We start from the raw sequence: 17,632 nt of genomic DNA, 5'->3' as shown, positions 1-17,632 counted from the left end.
TCTCTTCCCTTCCTCCACTTCGAAGAGAATCCGCTTGGCATCGGGCCTCCTTCGCCCACCAAATTCTTCTCTCCTCCCTCTTCCCTCCTTCCAACGAGCGAGCCTCGTTCCGATCGGATGATAAATCGTCGAATATTTTATTTTTCAACCACGTTATCCATCCCACGTGGACAACGTGGCGAATCGATTCTCCTCCCCCTTCCCCTCGGCTCGTGTTTACTCAAGGAAATATCCCCGTTTACATTCCTGCGCCATTTTTATCACGAAAACCCTAAACGTTTCTTCGTTCTCCAAATACTTGACGCAAAGCCAAAACGATTTTTTGTCATCTATATCTACAGTTTCCATATGATGGAGCTATATATACGGATTTCCATTCGGTTTCATCATTTGAGGCTTCTTTCTCGATCATTCAATCGGAAATTTCTTTCGAAGAACCGCGTCCCTTCGTTTCGAGGCTTGATATTTCACTCTGTATCGAAGTAAAAAAGAGGGAGGAGAGGGAAGGGAGGAAACGGATGGAAAGAAGCCAAAGATCGAAACCTTCATCGATTCGTCATCCGTGGGAGAATCGATCCTCATCTTCGAACGGGGAACGATTATTCTCATTTCCCGCGAAACTTTTAAAATTATGTACACCTGAAACCCTTTTGAAAGGGAAAAAAGGGATCGAAGAGAGATTCTTGGGGTGCGAGGGAAAAAGGAAGAAGCGGAATGGAAAAAGGGAGAAAAAGGCGAGAAAGCGAGGAAGAGGAAGAAGCGAGGCGGCGGGGGACGGGCGGGTTAAGTATACTTCGCACGGTTGTAAAAGTGCGGCACGTTTAATTTCGGCTTTCCTCGCGCCGAAAATATTCGCGCCACTTTCCGCGCTGGCATAGCTTCGCGGCTAACAGGGATTCCTACGGGGACCGGTGTCAGTTACCTAATTATAGTTGCATAGAAATCTGTAAGGGGACACCGCGACGGATCGGGCCGCGCCTTCTGCCGCAACTCGGATTGCAGTGAAAACGCGCAACACGCACTCGCGCACGCACGCACGCACGCACGCGGAAGATTCTTTGCGTGCGTGAGCAGCCGCAGCTTCCGCGAGCCGACTTTTCCCCCGATTTTTCTTTCTCCGCCATTTTCCATGGAAAAAGCGTGGATGACGAGAAATTTGTATCGAGAGGAAGCTTCTTGATTCTTCTGGAAGAGCCTGTTCTTTAGACGGATAGCGTGGAGAGGTTGGATTTTTTAGTATTATTTTTTTTAAACGCTTCGCGATACGAAGAGGATGGCGATGAAAAGAAGGCGAAGAGCGGGATTAAAAAGGAACTTGGAGCCGATCAGATTATTACATCGTGCAACTTGTTCCATATAATCCTCGACGAGCTTGACGAGCAGACACTAGTTATTTCCGCGAATCTTTTTCCAGGGGAGGCGATAAGAAGAAGTCTCGATCGCCTCGGCCATTTCGATTAGATATCCCGTCGAAAACCTCGTTGCATTCGATTTCTATCTCCCATCTATCTTTTCTACTTAGCTCTCCAGTTTTACTCTGCCTACATCGAGATTCGAAATTGGAATATCTATCCGAGATCGAAAAGGATCGACGTTGATTAATATTCTCCGATCCGATTATTTTCGACACCTTCGATGCGAAGAGACTTCGATTGGCTGACGATCCCGTGGTTTATCAGCACGGCGAGTAGAATTCCGCGGAGGAGATACTTCCGCGTGTTGGAATTGGAACGAATTTCGCCTCGAATTTGGTATAATTCCTTGGAAACGGATTTATGTGGTTCTCGACCCGCCGCGTTGCATCGGCCACCCGTATTCTATTTCGGGTTCCAAGTTTCCTTTCCACGCGGGCCAGAAATACGAAATGGGGGGATGCATGGACGAGTGTACGAGATAGGGAGAGTCGAAATCGAGGAAGCGAGGTTTCCATTATCGGTTACGTACTCGCGGCTACTCGCGTGCTCCGTCCGCTTGCGGTTTAACGAATGGAACGACGACGGTAACCGATCTCTTTCGCCGCATCAATCCCAGTTACGTAACATTCGTCCCGATTAAACAGCGCTAATTGAACCTGCTTTAACGATCCTTCTTCGAGCTGATCCTTCCTCTCCTTCTTTCTCTTGGTTGGAACAAAAAATTCACACTGATCGAACCGGTCAAAGTGATCGGTAATTTCCTGTTTCGCGGAAGAATGCTTTTTGAATTATAAGTATATACCGTGTCTAATTGAGATAGGGGCTTAATTATAATACATACGATATACATTTTCGTGCCAGAGATGCACGAATATATGCAAATTAGTTGTTGGAATAAGTTGTTTTATTTCACATTGAAACGATGATATTTTTACAATCGAATTATCTGCGTGGCATAAAGCAATGGATAAATTGAAAATCCGTTGGAAAATTCGGGCCGAAGGAAAAGGGATGAAGGCAAGGAAGGACAGGCAAATTGGCGCAATTATAACGCGGTTGCGACACTCCAAGTGGGCGCGCAGAAACGGAACAAAAGAGCGTAGACACCCTCCACGTTCCGCGCGTCCGAAATGATTGCGCAAATACGGCGTGATACTGCAATTTACGGGCGAATCTTTGGACTTCCCTACTCCGCCTGCACTCCGTCGTCCCCTCGTAAAGCCGTGGTTTAATTACGAGAAGCCGGGGGACCACTCCTCCCAAAGGAACCCCCTTTCCTCCATTGTTCGAAAAGTTGACATCAATTCTTTGAGTCCGACTCTTCCTCTTCCTTCGATACGAATGTTCCTCGATGCGAATTAAAAGCGAAAGAAACTTTGAGATTTCTCGTAGGTGAGATTAGTTGCAAGATTCGAAGATTTTTGAAGCTTTCGAAAATGTTATTACATGGACATTTGTGGAGTTGTATACTCGAAAGTATTTTCGAGAAATGCGTCTGCATATTTTAAATTGGACGAAAGGATTAAAGGAATGAAAGAAAGATTTGTTCTTTTGCGAAGCGAAGAGGGCGCCTGTGCGTAGGCAACCAGGCGGACCGGTCTGAAAAGACGACGAGGACGATGGAATCCTCTTAGAAAAAATGTCTAGCCGCGATGAGTGCGGCTCGAGAATTGCAGAGAGCGAGATAAAAAAGCGCGGTCAACGAGAGAAGCGTCATCGAGGATTGTATTATATCGACGGGACATTAATTCGGGAGGGGAAAAAACGAACGTCGTTATTCCGTTTTGCAGACCGTTTCTTCTTTTATTCAGAATTTTATTTTTTACGACGATATTTTCCACGATATTTTCACGAAGCAAAGGGGGGAGGAAAGGCGCGACGGCCGTTTATCGACAACGACGGCGCGCGACGTCGAAAAGGGGAATCGAGGGTGGTGGAACGAAGGCGGAGGGAACGTCGCGCGAATCGAAACGAAAAGTGGCGCTGTCGCTTTCGTTCGCGACCGCTTTTGGGCAGAGGATTTCCCGGCTGCGGCGCGGCGGAGAGTCTCGATCCGAGCCTCGTTAAATCGCGGTAGTGTGTCATTCTAAAAATAGAGAGGAGAGGTTGAAACGAGAGAGTTAGCCGCGATCCGGGAGAAAGAGAGAAGGGGATCCTATAGTCCCGGTCGTGAACCCGAAGAACGACCTCGGAGAAACGCCGACCGAAGAGAGGGACCGAGAGAAAAGAACAAAGAGAGAGAGAGAGATGGTTTGCACGGGTACGCGAAAGAGATGGAGCGAAAGCGGGGAAAAAAGATGGACGACGAACGTTGGGAACGTTGGGAGGAAAAGAAAGGGAATACGGGAATCAGAAGGAGAGAAAGAAAGCGAGGAGGAAGGAAGATCGAATTAAACGGACACCGGCGCGAAAGAGTCGAGAGGCACGACGACAACAGGCTCGAAAGCGTTGTGCGCGCTTTTAAATATCACCGGTATAGAGGAGCGTGGAGGAACTAGCGCGCATGCGCGATGCGGGGACGCCGCGGCACCGGCGCATGCGCGCGGCGGCCACTTTCTAATTTTACCGCGGCGCGGTATACGATTAGTTTACGCCAGAATCGGGCCGTACCCTTCTCTTTCTCTGCTCGTATAAATCATAATTCCGCTATTGCGTCGCGATACGGCTGATACGTTTGTCGAGAATTTTTCGATGCACAACGGAGGAGAAGAAAAAAAAAAGAAAGAAATAAAGGGATGGAAGATCTGGTTTCGAGAAGTGGTAAATCGGTCTCGATACTCGTTCGGATTATGCTTTTCGAGCCAGTCTTCTAACGAGGCACTCGTCGTGTCACTTATCCAGTCGTGTCATCTCGGTAAACTCGGGCAACGACGTAACGTTATAATAAATCGACGTTGACGAGACAGTTAGATATTCCTTAACGACCACTTTAGGTCAACGTACAGTTCCGCGACTGTTTTGTCGACCGATCCGCTAAAAACGGCCCGCGTGGCCCGACCACGGAACCGTAATTGCGGCCATTAAGGGGACATTTAGGAACCCCTGTATTACGTCCACTCGACCGTCGCGCGCTCCGCTACTCGCTTCGCACCCGTTAAATTTATCGTATTTAGGAGGGATTCTACGTCGTCGTATTCTTCTATTCCGACACGGATAGCTCCCGACCCACGATAACTTTAACCAACGACTCTCCGTCCGCGCCCGTAAAACTTTTTTATGCCGTCCAACGATCCCGAAACGAACCGCGATCAGATTTGAATCGTGAATCGAGATCGTTACGCGAATCAATCGACCGATGAATCTAACGGAAAATTGGATAAGCGGAGCTGGAATTTCTTCCAGTTTGGCAGAAACGACACGGGTGAACAGGAAGCGGCGTGATTCCACGCTCGTATCCTTGAGCAGTTTCAGGTTTCATTTTCGAAATACATTTCCCTTGCCACGTAAATACGCGACCCACGGAATGGCTAATAATAGGAGGATTTGGCTTGGCGGCCAACAACGCGGCACCGCTGCAACCGCTTCCTGAGTTCCATACGACCGTGTCTTCCGTTAATTTCGAGTGCACGCGAATTCTTCCTCTCTCTCTCTCGAAGAGGAGGAGGAAGAGGACTCTCGCCCCGATCGAATCGCTTCGACCAACAGGGAGGAGGAAGAGGAGGGAAGAGGTCGCATCTCGGAATCAAGTTGCGTCCCCCGAAGAAGGACAACGTTTCTCGTTGTTCGTCAAATACGGAGCAATCTAATTATAGTCTCGGCTTCTCCTTCTCCATTTTCCCTCCTCCACCTCCTCCTCCTTCTCCCGCATATTTTCGTAATCATTGGATGTTTACGCATCCAATTGCACGTCGGTTTGGCACAACTTGCAACCGTTTTCCATGCGAACGTCAGTTTCTTCCGTTAATTTCGACGCGGTCCTCTCTTCCTCGAGGATCTCTTTCTCGAAACCTCCTCCCCTCCTCATCCCCCGAGGAAGAAGGATAGCTCCCACTCGAATCCGGGACGAGCTAAGAATAGAACTCGGCTTCTCCTCGCGACCGTCTTCGCTTCACCTCCCTCCCTCCCCGCATATTTTCGTAATCTTTGGATCGCGGATGTTTATGCAGCGACACAAATCCAATCCAAATCCACGCTGGATGGATATTAATAATAGCCGAGTGGCTTCCAAAGGACAAAGAGCGCATAAAGACGCGTGTAATTGCACAACGCGCTCGCGTGCTCGTCCAGAATCGAAAATCCTTGTAGACTAATTCCGTGCCCGCGGAATCGAACCTTCTCTTCCTGTTGCGCGCCATCCCTTCACCGACACGAGAGAGAGAGAGAGCAGAAATACTCGGTGACCTTCTTCCGAAAGGTAGCTGCGCATCGATCTGAGACAGATAATTCTTGGAGAAATTGGCGACGTTGTGCTCGTCCAGAATCGAAAATCGTAGGCTAATTCCGTCCCCGCGGAATCGAACCTCCTCTTCCTGTTGCGCACCATCCCTTCACCGACACGAGAGATACTCGTGACCTTCTTCCGAAAGGTGGCTGCGCAATATCGATCTGAGGGAGATAATTCTTGGAGAAATTGGCGACGTTGTGCTCGTCCAGAATCGAAAATCGTCGTAGACTAATTCTCCGCGGAATCGAACCTCCTCTTCCTGTTGCGCGCTATCCCTTTACCGACACGAGAGAGAGAGAGAGAGAGCAGAAATACTCGGTGACCTTCTTCCGAAAGATGGCTGCGCAACATCGATCTGAGGGAGATAATTCTTGGAGAAATTGGCGATGTTCGATCTATTATTTCGCGTAATCGATACGTGGAGTGGAAGGAAGAAAGGGGAGAGTTGGATTCTCGAATTGGAGAGAAAGAGAGAGAGAAGTCGAATGAAGGCATTTCTTCCATTCTTTCCGTTCACTTTATGGTATCCATACTCGAGTTTCCGTTGCTCGCGCAACCGTAAAATCGTTGCATCGATTCCTTCCCCCTCGATCTCTCCTCCACCCGAAATTCCTCGATCTTTCTTCCCCTCCCACGCGTACAACACCGTAATCTCTGTTCTCTGATCGCAGGTGTCCACGGTGCGACTGTCCGACGATCCAGGCGCGCCATAATGGCGGAGGTGGCGACCAAGAAATCGATCAATGTAGTAGTAAGTAGCAAAACTAGCGAGGTGTGTAGCGTTCAATCTAACAACGGTTTGATCCAGTTGGATAACATAACCGCGAGTAACAAGCAACTAATATCGTTGTGCGAGAGCAACGACGACGAGGACGATCTAATCCTGACTAACAACACCCGTAACGAATTGGACACGGACGACAAAAGCCTTCAGGAGTTGATCGAGAGCGAGCTGGCGCTGAGAATTTGCTCCAACGCCGAGCAGAAGGAGGAGGAGGAGGAGGAGGAAGAGGAAAACGAAACCGGTATAGAGATGGAAGGGGGGAAGGAGGCAGAAGCGGTGAGGAGGATCGTGCTCGACAGGCAGCAGGAGGAGCGTGTGGACGCGAACGCGGAATTCATCGCCGCGGAAACGGAACACTCGGCCTCCGTCGGGGAACCGATTTACAGCTATCAGAACGGCCACGTGTCGCCCGACGCGGCGCTCGTCGACGCGCCCTGCTACGAGGGGGGGAGCGCGGAAGCGGTCGGCGAGGGGAAGGAGGAGCAAGTGTTCGAGGAGCGGGCGGAAGTTGGCAGCGGGACGGCGATCGAAGAAACAACGACGCGCGAGCTCGAGGACGGGGCGCGTGAGCAGGCGGCGGACGATGGCGGATGCCCGCGGATGCCCGAGGAGGACAACGAAGAACCGTGTCCCGATTATCCCGCCCTTCGGCCCTTCGGCGAGGACAGACTGCCGGATGCGATGAGCCAGCGACCGTTCGAGTCGTCGTGCGAGGAGGCCGAGGAGGAGCGGGTGAAAGCAGCCGACAAGTATCGGGAGGAAATAGAGGTTCGGTGCGCGATTTCGGCCGATGCCGAGAAGTTGGACGGTGGGGGAACGGAAATGGAGGAAGAGGAGGAGGATGGCGTTGGGGGTGGAAATTCGGGGAGGGAGGAGGTTGGATCGGACGCGTGGACGGAGCGGGGGAATTACGGGGACGGGGATGATCGGCAGATGATCGGTCAATTCTCGGATAATTTCGACCAGAGCCAGGAGGGGGTGGATCAATTCCTGTGCCCCGTCGAGGAATCGGGGAAACGGGTGCGGGGGGAGGACGACGACGACGAATCGAATCCGTTGGACGATATCGCGATGTCCGAATCGGCCGCGTTCGAGTCGAAAGTATCGGGCAACGATAAATCTTGCGGCTCGTTGGAGGAGAAAATTCTCGGGGAGGAGGATCTCGTCGAGGAGGGGAAACGAACGGTGGACGTCGAAGAACAGGAGGAGGAGGAGGAGGAGGAGGAGGAGGAGGAGGAGGAGGAGGAGGAGGAGGAGGAGGAGGAGGAGGAGGAGGAGGAGGAGGAGGAGGAGGAGGAGGAGGAGGAGGAGGAGGAGGAAGCACGTGGCACGCGGTGCAAAAGTTTCGACGACGAAACTTCGAGGCATCGTTTCGACAGCTCGATCGACGTGGCGAGCACGGAGGAATTTTTAGACACGGAACGGCGGGTGTTGAGCGAGGAGAATTGCGACGAGCGATATCCGCTGCAGCAGCAGCGGGATTCGACTTGCGAGATCTCGAGATCGGGGGAGAAGGGCGAAGAGGATCGGACGAGAAATTGGATGGAGGAGGGTGAGGGGGAGGAGGAAGAGTTGAGGGGCAAGGAGGAGGAGGGGGAGGAGGAGTCGAACGACAACATGGACGAGCAGAACGCGATCACGAAATCGTCGAGCGAGCTGTCCGTGTCCGAGCCGACGTTCATCGAGAAGACGGAGGTGGTGATATCCGAAAGCAGCGTGAAGATCGTCTCGGAGACGACGCAGTGCCTCGAGATGGAGGCCGAGGAGCGAGAGGAAGAGGCCCTCGACGAGGGAGCGGTGGAGCAACGAGCGGAGAACCGCGGCGAACTCGTGTCGCCGGCTCGCGCGCCCCTCGCCACCCCCGACGACGAGACCAGCGACGTTTCTAACGCGGGTGATGTAAGTGTTGCTTCGTTTCCCACTAATCTATCGAGACGTTCGGGACGTTCCTCTTCAAAGACGACGGTTTCAGAGTTCGACAGATTTCATCTCCCCTTTTTCTTTAACTCTTCTCACAAATCTGCTTGATTTTTTTTCCCTTTTCTTTTTTTTTTTTTGGAAATGATTTTTAATCCTTGTTGTTTTTTTGATTGAATGGTTTGTTTCAACTAGTGTTTTTTTTTATTGGCTGAAGCAACGTTTGAGTGTTGGAGTGTTTAAAGCGGAAAATCGCATTGGGTTATAGAAGGAAGAACAAGGTAAATGTGGGGAGAGGGGGGCACGGGTGAGGAGAGGAATTGGCCTCCGGCACGCTGGTTTCCGGCGAAAGGTTATTCGGTAGCGAGCACAACCGACGCGGTACCCGCGTGTAAAGAATTGTTGCGTCCCCGTTGTTGTGCTCGTTCCTGTTCAACGTTGAGTAATTCTTGCAAACGAGCCATTCCGGCTCCGCTTTTCCTGCCCGCCACTCCGCAACGCTAATTACACCGTTGCGCCTGCTCCCACGCGTATTTCGTGGCGGTAACAATTAATCTCGTTAACTCTCGACAGCAGGTAAGCTCGAGTTCTTTTTGATCGACCATTATTTTTTTTTTTTCTTTTTTAAACTCTTTTTTCTCTTCCTTTTTTAGAGGTAACGAAAAAAAAAAAAAGAAAGAAAGAAAAGGAAAGGGAAAAGTTAAAGCGAAAAAGCGTGTCGGCGCGTTTAATCGAATAACAAAGGCCTAATTGGCTCGTTGACACCGGCCAACGGCGCGTAACCACTTTCGTTCTTCGTTATTTCTCTTCATTGACACACGGTAAAGAATATACGCGACACGCGAGCCTGGTTTATTCCAGGGACCCAGTGAGAGTATACGCGAATGTAGTTCACGGCTACGGAACGGAATCACGGGTAGGTAATGCGAGCCGAAACTCGGCAATTAAACGTCGGATACGCGGTGTAAATCAGGTTGTTGATAAGTATCGGCGATCGTGTTGGTCAACGAAGAGCGGGAGTGTTATATCGCCGGCAATATCTCTGAATAAATTTAGGATCGCGTAAATTGTTAGATTTTCGAGTTGGTTGGGAAAAATTGTCGACGAAAATAATGTTATTCGACTAGGAAAAGAGAGAGAGAAAAATATTTTCGAGTGGGTAAAAATTAAAAGAATCGATCCAACGAGGTAACTCGTGGATAGGAAAATGATGGAATAAATCTTCAAAATTAAGATTAATCTCCTCTCGTATACTGTTTTATTTTCCAAATATAGGGAAGATAAGAACGCATGTAAGAGGCTTTTCTTTTACTTTCAATGTATCGAGATTAGCCCATTAGAGGAAGAAAGCGTAGGATCGTTTTTTCGAACCGAGGCGGTTAAAATTGATTGATCGAGTTGATAGGCCGCGGAGACAATGTTGCGCGTTAAATAAATGAGGAACAACGAGTTGAGCGTAGACAGACGACACGAATAGAAATGGCTACGATAATTCACGGGCCCCACGTGAACAGATGAACGCGTACCGGAAGCAATCCGCTCGTTTATCAAGACAACGCTACGAAACCGAGTTATCAGACAGCCGGTTCAACGACCACCGCCCATGCCGTGTGTGCTAACCTATTCCGCTAGAAACGAGCTTGACCGAGTTCCAACTCGTCACGAACTTTTTAATCCCCGTTCCTTTTCCCCAACACTTTTCTCTCCAAATTCAAATTGGAGAATTAAATCTCGAATCTTCTCGAACTTGCCGGGCCAGAATTCGAACGTCTGCCAGGCGTCGAAACTTTTCCACGATTCTCGCCATTCCCAAGATTCGAAATCGAAGTCTAAATCGAAGCTTTTTCATTGCTCTTTTCTAAACTTCTTCGACGTTCGAATTTTCCACGATTTTTAAGATTCGAAATCGAAGTCTAGAATTCTTCTAGATGTCGAAATCGAAGCTTTTTCATTGCTCTTCTCCAAACTTCTTCGACATTCGAATTTTTCACGATTTTTAAGATTCGAAACGTTGAAATCGAAGCTTTTTCATTGCTGTTCGAGATGGAAAAAAAACCTAAGCTTCTTCGAATTTTCCACGGTTCCTAAAATTCGAAACGATCGAAATTGAATTCTATAATTCTTTTAGACGTCGAAATCGAAGCTTTTTCATTGCTCTTTTCTAAGCTTTTTCGATGTTCGAATTTTCCACGACTTTTAAGATTCGAAACGATCGAAATCAAAGTCTAGGATTCTTCTAGACCTCGAAATCGAAGCTTTTTCATTTCTGTTCGAGATGGAAAGAAAATTTAAGCTTCTTCGAATTTTCCACTGTTCCTAAGATTCGAAACGATCGAAATTGAATTCTATAATTCTTTTAGACGTCGAAATCGAAGCTTTTTCATTGCTCTTTTCTAAGCTTTTTCGATGTTCGAATTTTCCACGACTTTTAAGATTCGAAACGATCAAAATCAAAGTCTAGGATTCTTCCAGACGTCGAAATCGAAGCTTTTTCATTGCTGTTCGAGATGGAAAGAAAATTTAAGCTTCTTCGAATTTTCCACGGTTCCTAAAATTCGAAACGATCGAAATTGAATTCTATAATTCTTTTAGACGTCGAAATCGAAGCTTTTTCATTGCTCTTTTCTAAGCTTTTTCGATATTCGAATTTTCCACGACTTTTAAGATTCGAAACGATTGAAATCAAAGTCTAGGATTCTTCTAGACGTCGAAATCGAAGCTTTTTTATTGTTCTTTTTTAAACTTCTTCGATGTTCGAATTTTCCACGATTTTTAAGATTCGAAATGATTGAAATCAAAGTCTAGGATTCTTCTAGACCTCGAAATCGAAGCTTTTTTATTGTTCTTTTTTAAATTTCTTTGATGTTCGAATTTTCCACGATTTTTAAGATTCGAAACGATCAAAATCAAAGTCTAGGATTCTTCCAGACGTCGAAATCGAAGCTTTTTCATTGCTGTTCGAGATGGAAAGAAAATTTAAGCTTCTTCGAATTTTCCACGATTCCTAAGATTCGAAACGATCGAAATCGAAGCTTTCTCATTGCTGTTCGAGACGGAAAGAAGAATCCAAGCTTCTCGAACTTTCAACGAGTGAAAACTTTGCGACGACCTTGACCCGTCCGCGAGATCAAAACACTTGCACAATTTTCACAAATAATCCCGATATATATACGATATTTACTTCCCCGGCTATATAGGATGCTATATTAGTTTCCAGTTATCCGGCTACTCCCGATACCGGTTCTCTCCGTCGCAAAACGACTCCCACACGCGCGCGCGTCAAGGAACGAGCGAGGACGAAGAGAAAAACGAGCTCGTTACATCGTTGAAAACAGATCGAGATCGAGGTCGATGCCGAGAAGAGGCGCCAACCAATCCCGAGACTCTGCCCTCTCGATCGACCCCTGCTACCTTTCCTTCTGCCATCCGGACACCCTCCCTTCCTCCCCTCCTCCGTCTGTTTCACCTGGCCACCCGTACGCGGCCAACCGTCCCTCCCTCCCTCCCCTCGTGTCCGGTGGAAATGGCCAATCGCGGAAATCCCGACCCAAGTATCCCCCACGATTTCCTCCGCTCGTCCCCAGTTGGTTCGAGACTACCGAACCAACGTTTTCTCGCCCGCTCGCGGATCTTTCGCCTTTTCCCTTCGCCGAGGACAGCATCCAGGACGATGATCTTCCGTCAGGTAGGACATGCTTCAAATCGGGAATTAAGATTCTTAATTTTCGTTCATAAAATTCAAATAATCCATCGTTTCGTTTCCTCGCAATTGTTACTCTTGATTTAGGAATTAAGGGTGTATAATAATAGACACGATTGAAAGATTTGGAGAAGGATTTAGAAAAAGTATTCGCGACGTATCGAAACGTTTCTCTTCTTCCCGTCCCTTTTCAATTCTTATCCCACGATGATTTCTACCCCTCCGGTAACCAACCAAGTTTTATCGGATCCAGCAACCACGCTCTTCCTCGACGTTTCCCGTTCGCATACGTTGGCAGACGTTTTTCTGATCCGTATCAGGGCCGCGTCTGTCCGAGGCAAGGGAGCCGAGCAAGCGAGAAGGCGGCCGCCCCGAGGAACGCGTTCCCCCACTCTTCCGCTCCCTTGCTCCCCGCCCCCGTTCCCTTGCGCTTCTTCCGTCAGCTTTCGTCGACCTCGTTACTAAGGTAGAGAGACGCTTGAAGAGAATCCTTGCCCCGAGTGGTTGGCCGTCGCTCGTTCCAGCGGGATCGGTTTCGGCGGAAACCGGAAAGGTTTCGCCTCGATTCGATCGATTCCCGATCGATAAGAAGAAGAAGAAGAGGTATAGAAAGAGGTGGCGCGGTTGTGTTGCGGTTGAGGGGAGGAGGCGGTGATCGCGTGAAAGCGAGGAAGATTAGGATCAGTTTCAAAACGGCTCGCGTGAAGGAAGCCACGATTTTCCACGCTACGTGTGAACAACGTTTCGTTTCCTCTCGAAAATTGGCCGCGAATCTTGGCGCGCGCGCGCGTTAACGAGAAGGTGAGCGAACGATCGAAAGGAGCGGTGATGATCGATGTGTTGTGAAAGTGATGTGTGTGCGTGTGTGGGCGAGGGAGGGCGGAGAGGGGGCGTAATGAGGCGTAGAAGGCAATTTAATTTTCGATATCTCGTTGAAATCGTTTTTTTTTTTTTTTAATTGTAAAATTTGAATATATTATAATCTTCTTCTGCTCTTGTTACGTTCGAATCTTTTAAAAATTTCGCTCTCTCGAAGTGACATCCATTATTATAAAAATAATTCTTTGAAAATTATCGATAAGAACGAATGGCATATATATCCCAAAAAAATAATTTGTAGTATTTTATAATCTTTTTCTGTCAGATAGTAAATTGCCAAGTTCAAATCTTTTAAAAATTTCTCTCCAAGTGACATCCATTACTATAAAAATAATTCTTCGAATTATTGATAGGAAAGAACAAATCTATCCCAAAAAAATAATTTTATAATCTAATATTTTATAATCTTTTTCTGTCAGATATTAAGTTGCCAAGTTCAAATCTTTTAAAAATTTCGCTCCCTAGAAATGACATTACTATAAAAATAATTCTTCAAAAATTATTGATAAGGAAGAACAAATCTATCCCAAAAAAATAATTCCTAATATTTTATAATTTTTCTCTGTTCGAATACCAAATTGTCAAGTTCGAATCTTTTAAAAATTTTGCTCCCTCGAAATGACATTACTATAAAAATAATTCTTCAAATTATTGATAAGGAAAAACAAATCTATCAAAAAAATAATTCCAAGTATTTTATAATCTTTTTCTATCAGATACCAGATTTCCATCAGTTGCCAAATTCGAATCTTTTAAAAATTTCGCTTCTTTGAAATAACATCCATTACTGTAAGGATCATTCTTGAAAAATCTATCGATAAGGAATGGCATATCCATCGAAAAAAAAAAAAATTCTAACTTCAAAACTTGCGAAAGCGGTGAAAAATTGGAAGAGAGTCGTGAAAATTAGCGTATCTCATCAGGTTCCCAAGTTCGCTATGACTACTTTTCAAAATCGGTACCCACGAGAGTACCATCTCGACGAGAGCGGGATATTAATTAGGCGGGCGACGACACGCGGATCTGGAAGGCTGCGTTTCGAAAGAGTTGTGGGCCGGGGATCTGGTTTCGGCGTGAACGCCGCTTAATCGCGATTCGAATCGGGTTTCCGCGGGTTACGTGGCCGTGTAATTACGTGTGTCGAGTAAAGGGACGAGGCATTGCAGCGTCGATCAGCGTCGTGTAATAAGAGGATCCGCGATAAACTTATCGTCGTCCGTGGAACTCGATCGTTGTAACTAATTTCGCCGAGGGATCTCTTCATTAAGGGTTAAGGAGTTGATGAAGTTGAAGGAATTGCCGCGATATTTTTCGTCGTAATTCGACGATCGTGCGCCAGATCGAGATCCTTGGTGGAATTTTTTTAGAAAGAAATAAAATTTAAGAGGAAGAGATTCAAGCTTTTGGTGGAGATCGAGTGGTGGAACTTGGATCGGTGTTTTATGGATTCTTTTGGAAATTGAAACTTTGAAATTTTAATAAGAATTCGAAAGGAAGATGGCAGATTTTCAAAGTATGTAAGTTTTTATTAAGTATGCAAGGTATAAATTTTTCCAAAAATTGAAAAAAAATAGATATTATACTTGCAAGGTGTAATTTTCGATTCGAAATTTCTATTTCATACAGATCTTGTTAATTATCCATGATATTTACCAATATTTTCTACGAGATTGTGCTCTCATCCTTCCATTCATAAATATTTATCAGAGATTTAATTACCAAACCGTGAATCGTGTCGATTAAACCGGAATCTTAAAAATAAAAAAAATAAAATCTTGGTAAATGACTCAACTCGTTCGATCTGTCAAATTCTTATCGAAAGTTCATTGGGTATAACAAAAAAAAAAAAAAAAGATCACCTATTCAAAAGTATCTTTACTGCCATCTTTCGATCGTTGATAGAATTCTTCCGTGAGAATAACTATATTTTATATTATACAATCGCCACGATACATGGATTGATCAAAAAATTAAAATCGTAAATTCGAATATCTTCCTGTTGAAATATCTGAAATTTCTATCTCGTTATGCGCGTAACAATTATTTCGAATTCGAAAACTTTATCACGTAATACAACGTAAGAACGAGAAACGTATCACGTAAGAGGTAATTAAAATTCTGGAATTTTATCGCGATGAGCAAAGAATTGTACTTTCGAGCGAATTTTTTTTAGCTACATTCCTGGAAGGAACTAGTTGCGCCAGTATTCGCCATTGTTTCCCCAGAGTTCGTGCACCTGTTTCACGCGATCCGCTTGTTACCCGGCAAGATCGCGATTCGTGTCTACCTGATCATTAATATCTTGTTAGCGCATCGAGGAGCCATCCTTCCTCTCGAGTTCGCCCATTGATCACGACGCCCGAATGTGTTGTCTCGAATAACGATAGCTCCAACCACGGCGAGTTCGAGAGACTTTTAAATCAATCCGTGCCACCACAATTGACTGAGTGAGTTTCTTTCGATTTAACGAAGTAATGATAATATAATTAAAAAAAAGAATTGAAGAGATAGAAATAATAGATGATAAGTATATCCTTCAATCTCGACGAAATTTTAAAAAATTGCTTTACGATCGTGGATCGTAATTAATATGTTTTATCCAAGAATTTCTAAAGAAGAAGAATCTCGATCATGTTTCATAATAATAATAATGTGAATATCACGAGAAGAAAAATATCATCAACCTCGATCATATATCTGGAATCGAACGAAAGCGGTTTCCACGAATGTGCGTTCCGTTACACTTGCAAACGTGTAAGTCGATCCACTTTCAAAAGAGGATCAACGATATTTTTTTTCGGGATGCGAGATAAATTACAACTTGTCACACTTTCCTTCCCATATGCAAAATAGCAAAATCTTTAAAATTATTATTTATTTATTTATTTATTTATCTTCGTTCGTGACGATTAGATTTTGAAAGAGAAATAAAGAAAAGAAACGATGACGAAAGAGCGTTTGATCGTCGGATCGATTAGGAAAAGATCAACGTTATTAACGACGTTTTCGACGTTTCGCAACTTTCGCGAGTCCCTCCCTTCTTCTATCCGGATGCGGCGGCTCTCGATGGCCGATGGAACACGGAGGATATCATTAGGGAAACTATGTTCGAACGACATCCTCTTATTTAGCCGAGATTACAGATTGCGCGGAATTCTTGTCCGCAAAAGGACACGCGTTTAAAGCAATTAAGATGTTGCGTTGATAAATGTAGGATTTATCGTGGGGTGAGTCAATATTAATTGCGACGTATTCGTTCGAAATTTATTATGGGATGGGGGAAATCGATAAATTTTTTTCAAATCTCTAATTATCTTCGAAAGTCCCGCGTAATTGATCAATAAGATTTCTTCTTATATAATTTACAATACCAAATAATCATTTCGAAATGATTTCATTTTCGATTCCTCCAGTGATTAAAATATATATACCATCAAAAGATTCTCTATAAAATTTTCCAAAAAAAAACATCTTAAAAATTACCATTCTTTATATATACATTTACGAATAATTTAAAATTCTTCGATTTGAAAGAGACCACTCTAGGTGTTCAAGCGAGGAATAAAAATCTGTTCCCCTGTGTTAATACAGAGCGAAAGCCGAGAGGAAACGACGAGCGTGACAACGGTGAGCTCGCAGAGCGCGAAGGGTGGGACCAAGACGAAGAAGAAGAAGATCGAGGGCGTCGCCGGTAATGATGCCTCGCCCAATCTCACTCCCCGCACAAAGAAGACCAAAAAGAGCAAGAAGAACGAGCTCGAGAAGGAAAACATTTCTGTGGTAAGTGAAACAATCGTGTCAAACACAGCGTCCCCTAATTTTTCACAGGATATATCCTGATCAGGGTGTTGATACATTCGTAAAGAACACTTTTGGAAGCTCGATTCCATAAAGCGAAATTCGATGCAGAGATAAATAGGAATAATAAATTAATTCTGGATGCTTATAAATTGTGCATATAATTTTTTAATTAAAAAATGGAAGATAAGATGATAAGATTGCTCGTAAATTGGATAAAACGAATCTTGAGCAAGATTGTTGACCGCATCATTCCGATCCTCTAGACGATGTATCGATAACCCTGATAAAGTGGACTTCTTCCACTTGAGGAAGAACGAAAAAGGATGATCGAGTCCGGAATCGTGGAATTCTCCACGCGGATTTGTTATAAATAGATATGTGCATGAACCGTTATGAACCGCGTCAATGATGAACGGTGTCAAAAACGAGGAGCACGCTCGGCCTAGATGATGGCCCGGATATCCCCGTTCGATCCTTATTTGCATGCGAGCAATACGGAGTTTCCAGGCTTTTCACCTCTAATTGACACTCCATTTACATTCGTCGAATCGTCGTTCGTTGCACGCCGGTTCTCTCGATTCTCTCCACTTCTATCTATCTTTTCCCGAGAAGAATGCTCTTTTTTTCGGCCACCCCGTGAGAATCTTCCCCCCGAAGAGGAGGCTCTTTCCCACGAGTCTCCGCGATCCCCGATTCCGGTTCGTCAAATCGAAAAAAATACAAGAATCTTCGCGAAAAGTTTTCCTCGAACG

At 45.6% G+C, this 17,632-nt stretch overlaps 1 protein-coding gene across 30 annotated transcripts in view; it reads left to right on the top strand.

Annotated features, from left to right (window-relative positions):
* LOC409665 (LIM domain and actin-binding protein 1) overlaps positions 1-17,632 on the top strand; it is a 65,816-nt gene that overhangs the window by 27,673 nt on the left and 20,511 nt on the right. For 20 of the 30 annotated variants that reach the window (XM_026445613.1, XM_026445612.1, XM_026445611.1 and 17 more), the window contains exons 1-4: positions 6,121-6,187; positions 6,471-7,786; positions 7,880-8,482; positions 16,671-16,859. In XM_026445613.1, coding sequence (XP_026301398.1) covers positions 6,136-6,187; positions 6,471-7,786; positions 7,880-8,482; positions 16,671-16,859 — 2,160 coding nt within the window. In that variant the 5' untranslated portion in view covers positions 6,121-6,135. Of the gene's footprint in view, positions 1-4,135; positions 4,176-6,120; positions 6,188-6,470; positions 7,787-7,879; positions 8,483-16,670; positions 16,860-17,632 lie in introns of those variants that run through there. The other 10 variants (XM_026445598.1, XM_026445597.1, XM_026445593.1 and 7 more) reach the window with 7 other exon arrangements.

This window comes from Apis mellifera, linkage group LG15 (assembly GCF_003254395.2).
Source record: "Apis mellifera strain DH4 linkage group LG15, Amel_HAv3.1, whole genome shotgun sequence".
NCBI lineage: Eukaryota > Metazoa > Arthropoda > Insecta > Hymenoptera > Apidae > Apis > Apis mellifera.
The sequence above is the reverse complement of the archived record's forward strand: the minus strand, read 5'-3'. Positions and strand labels throughout refer to the sequence as shown.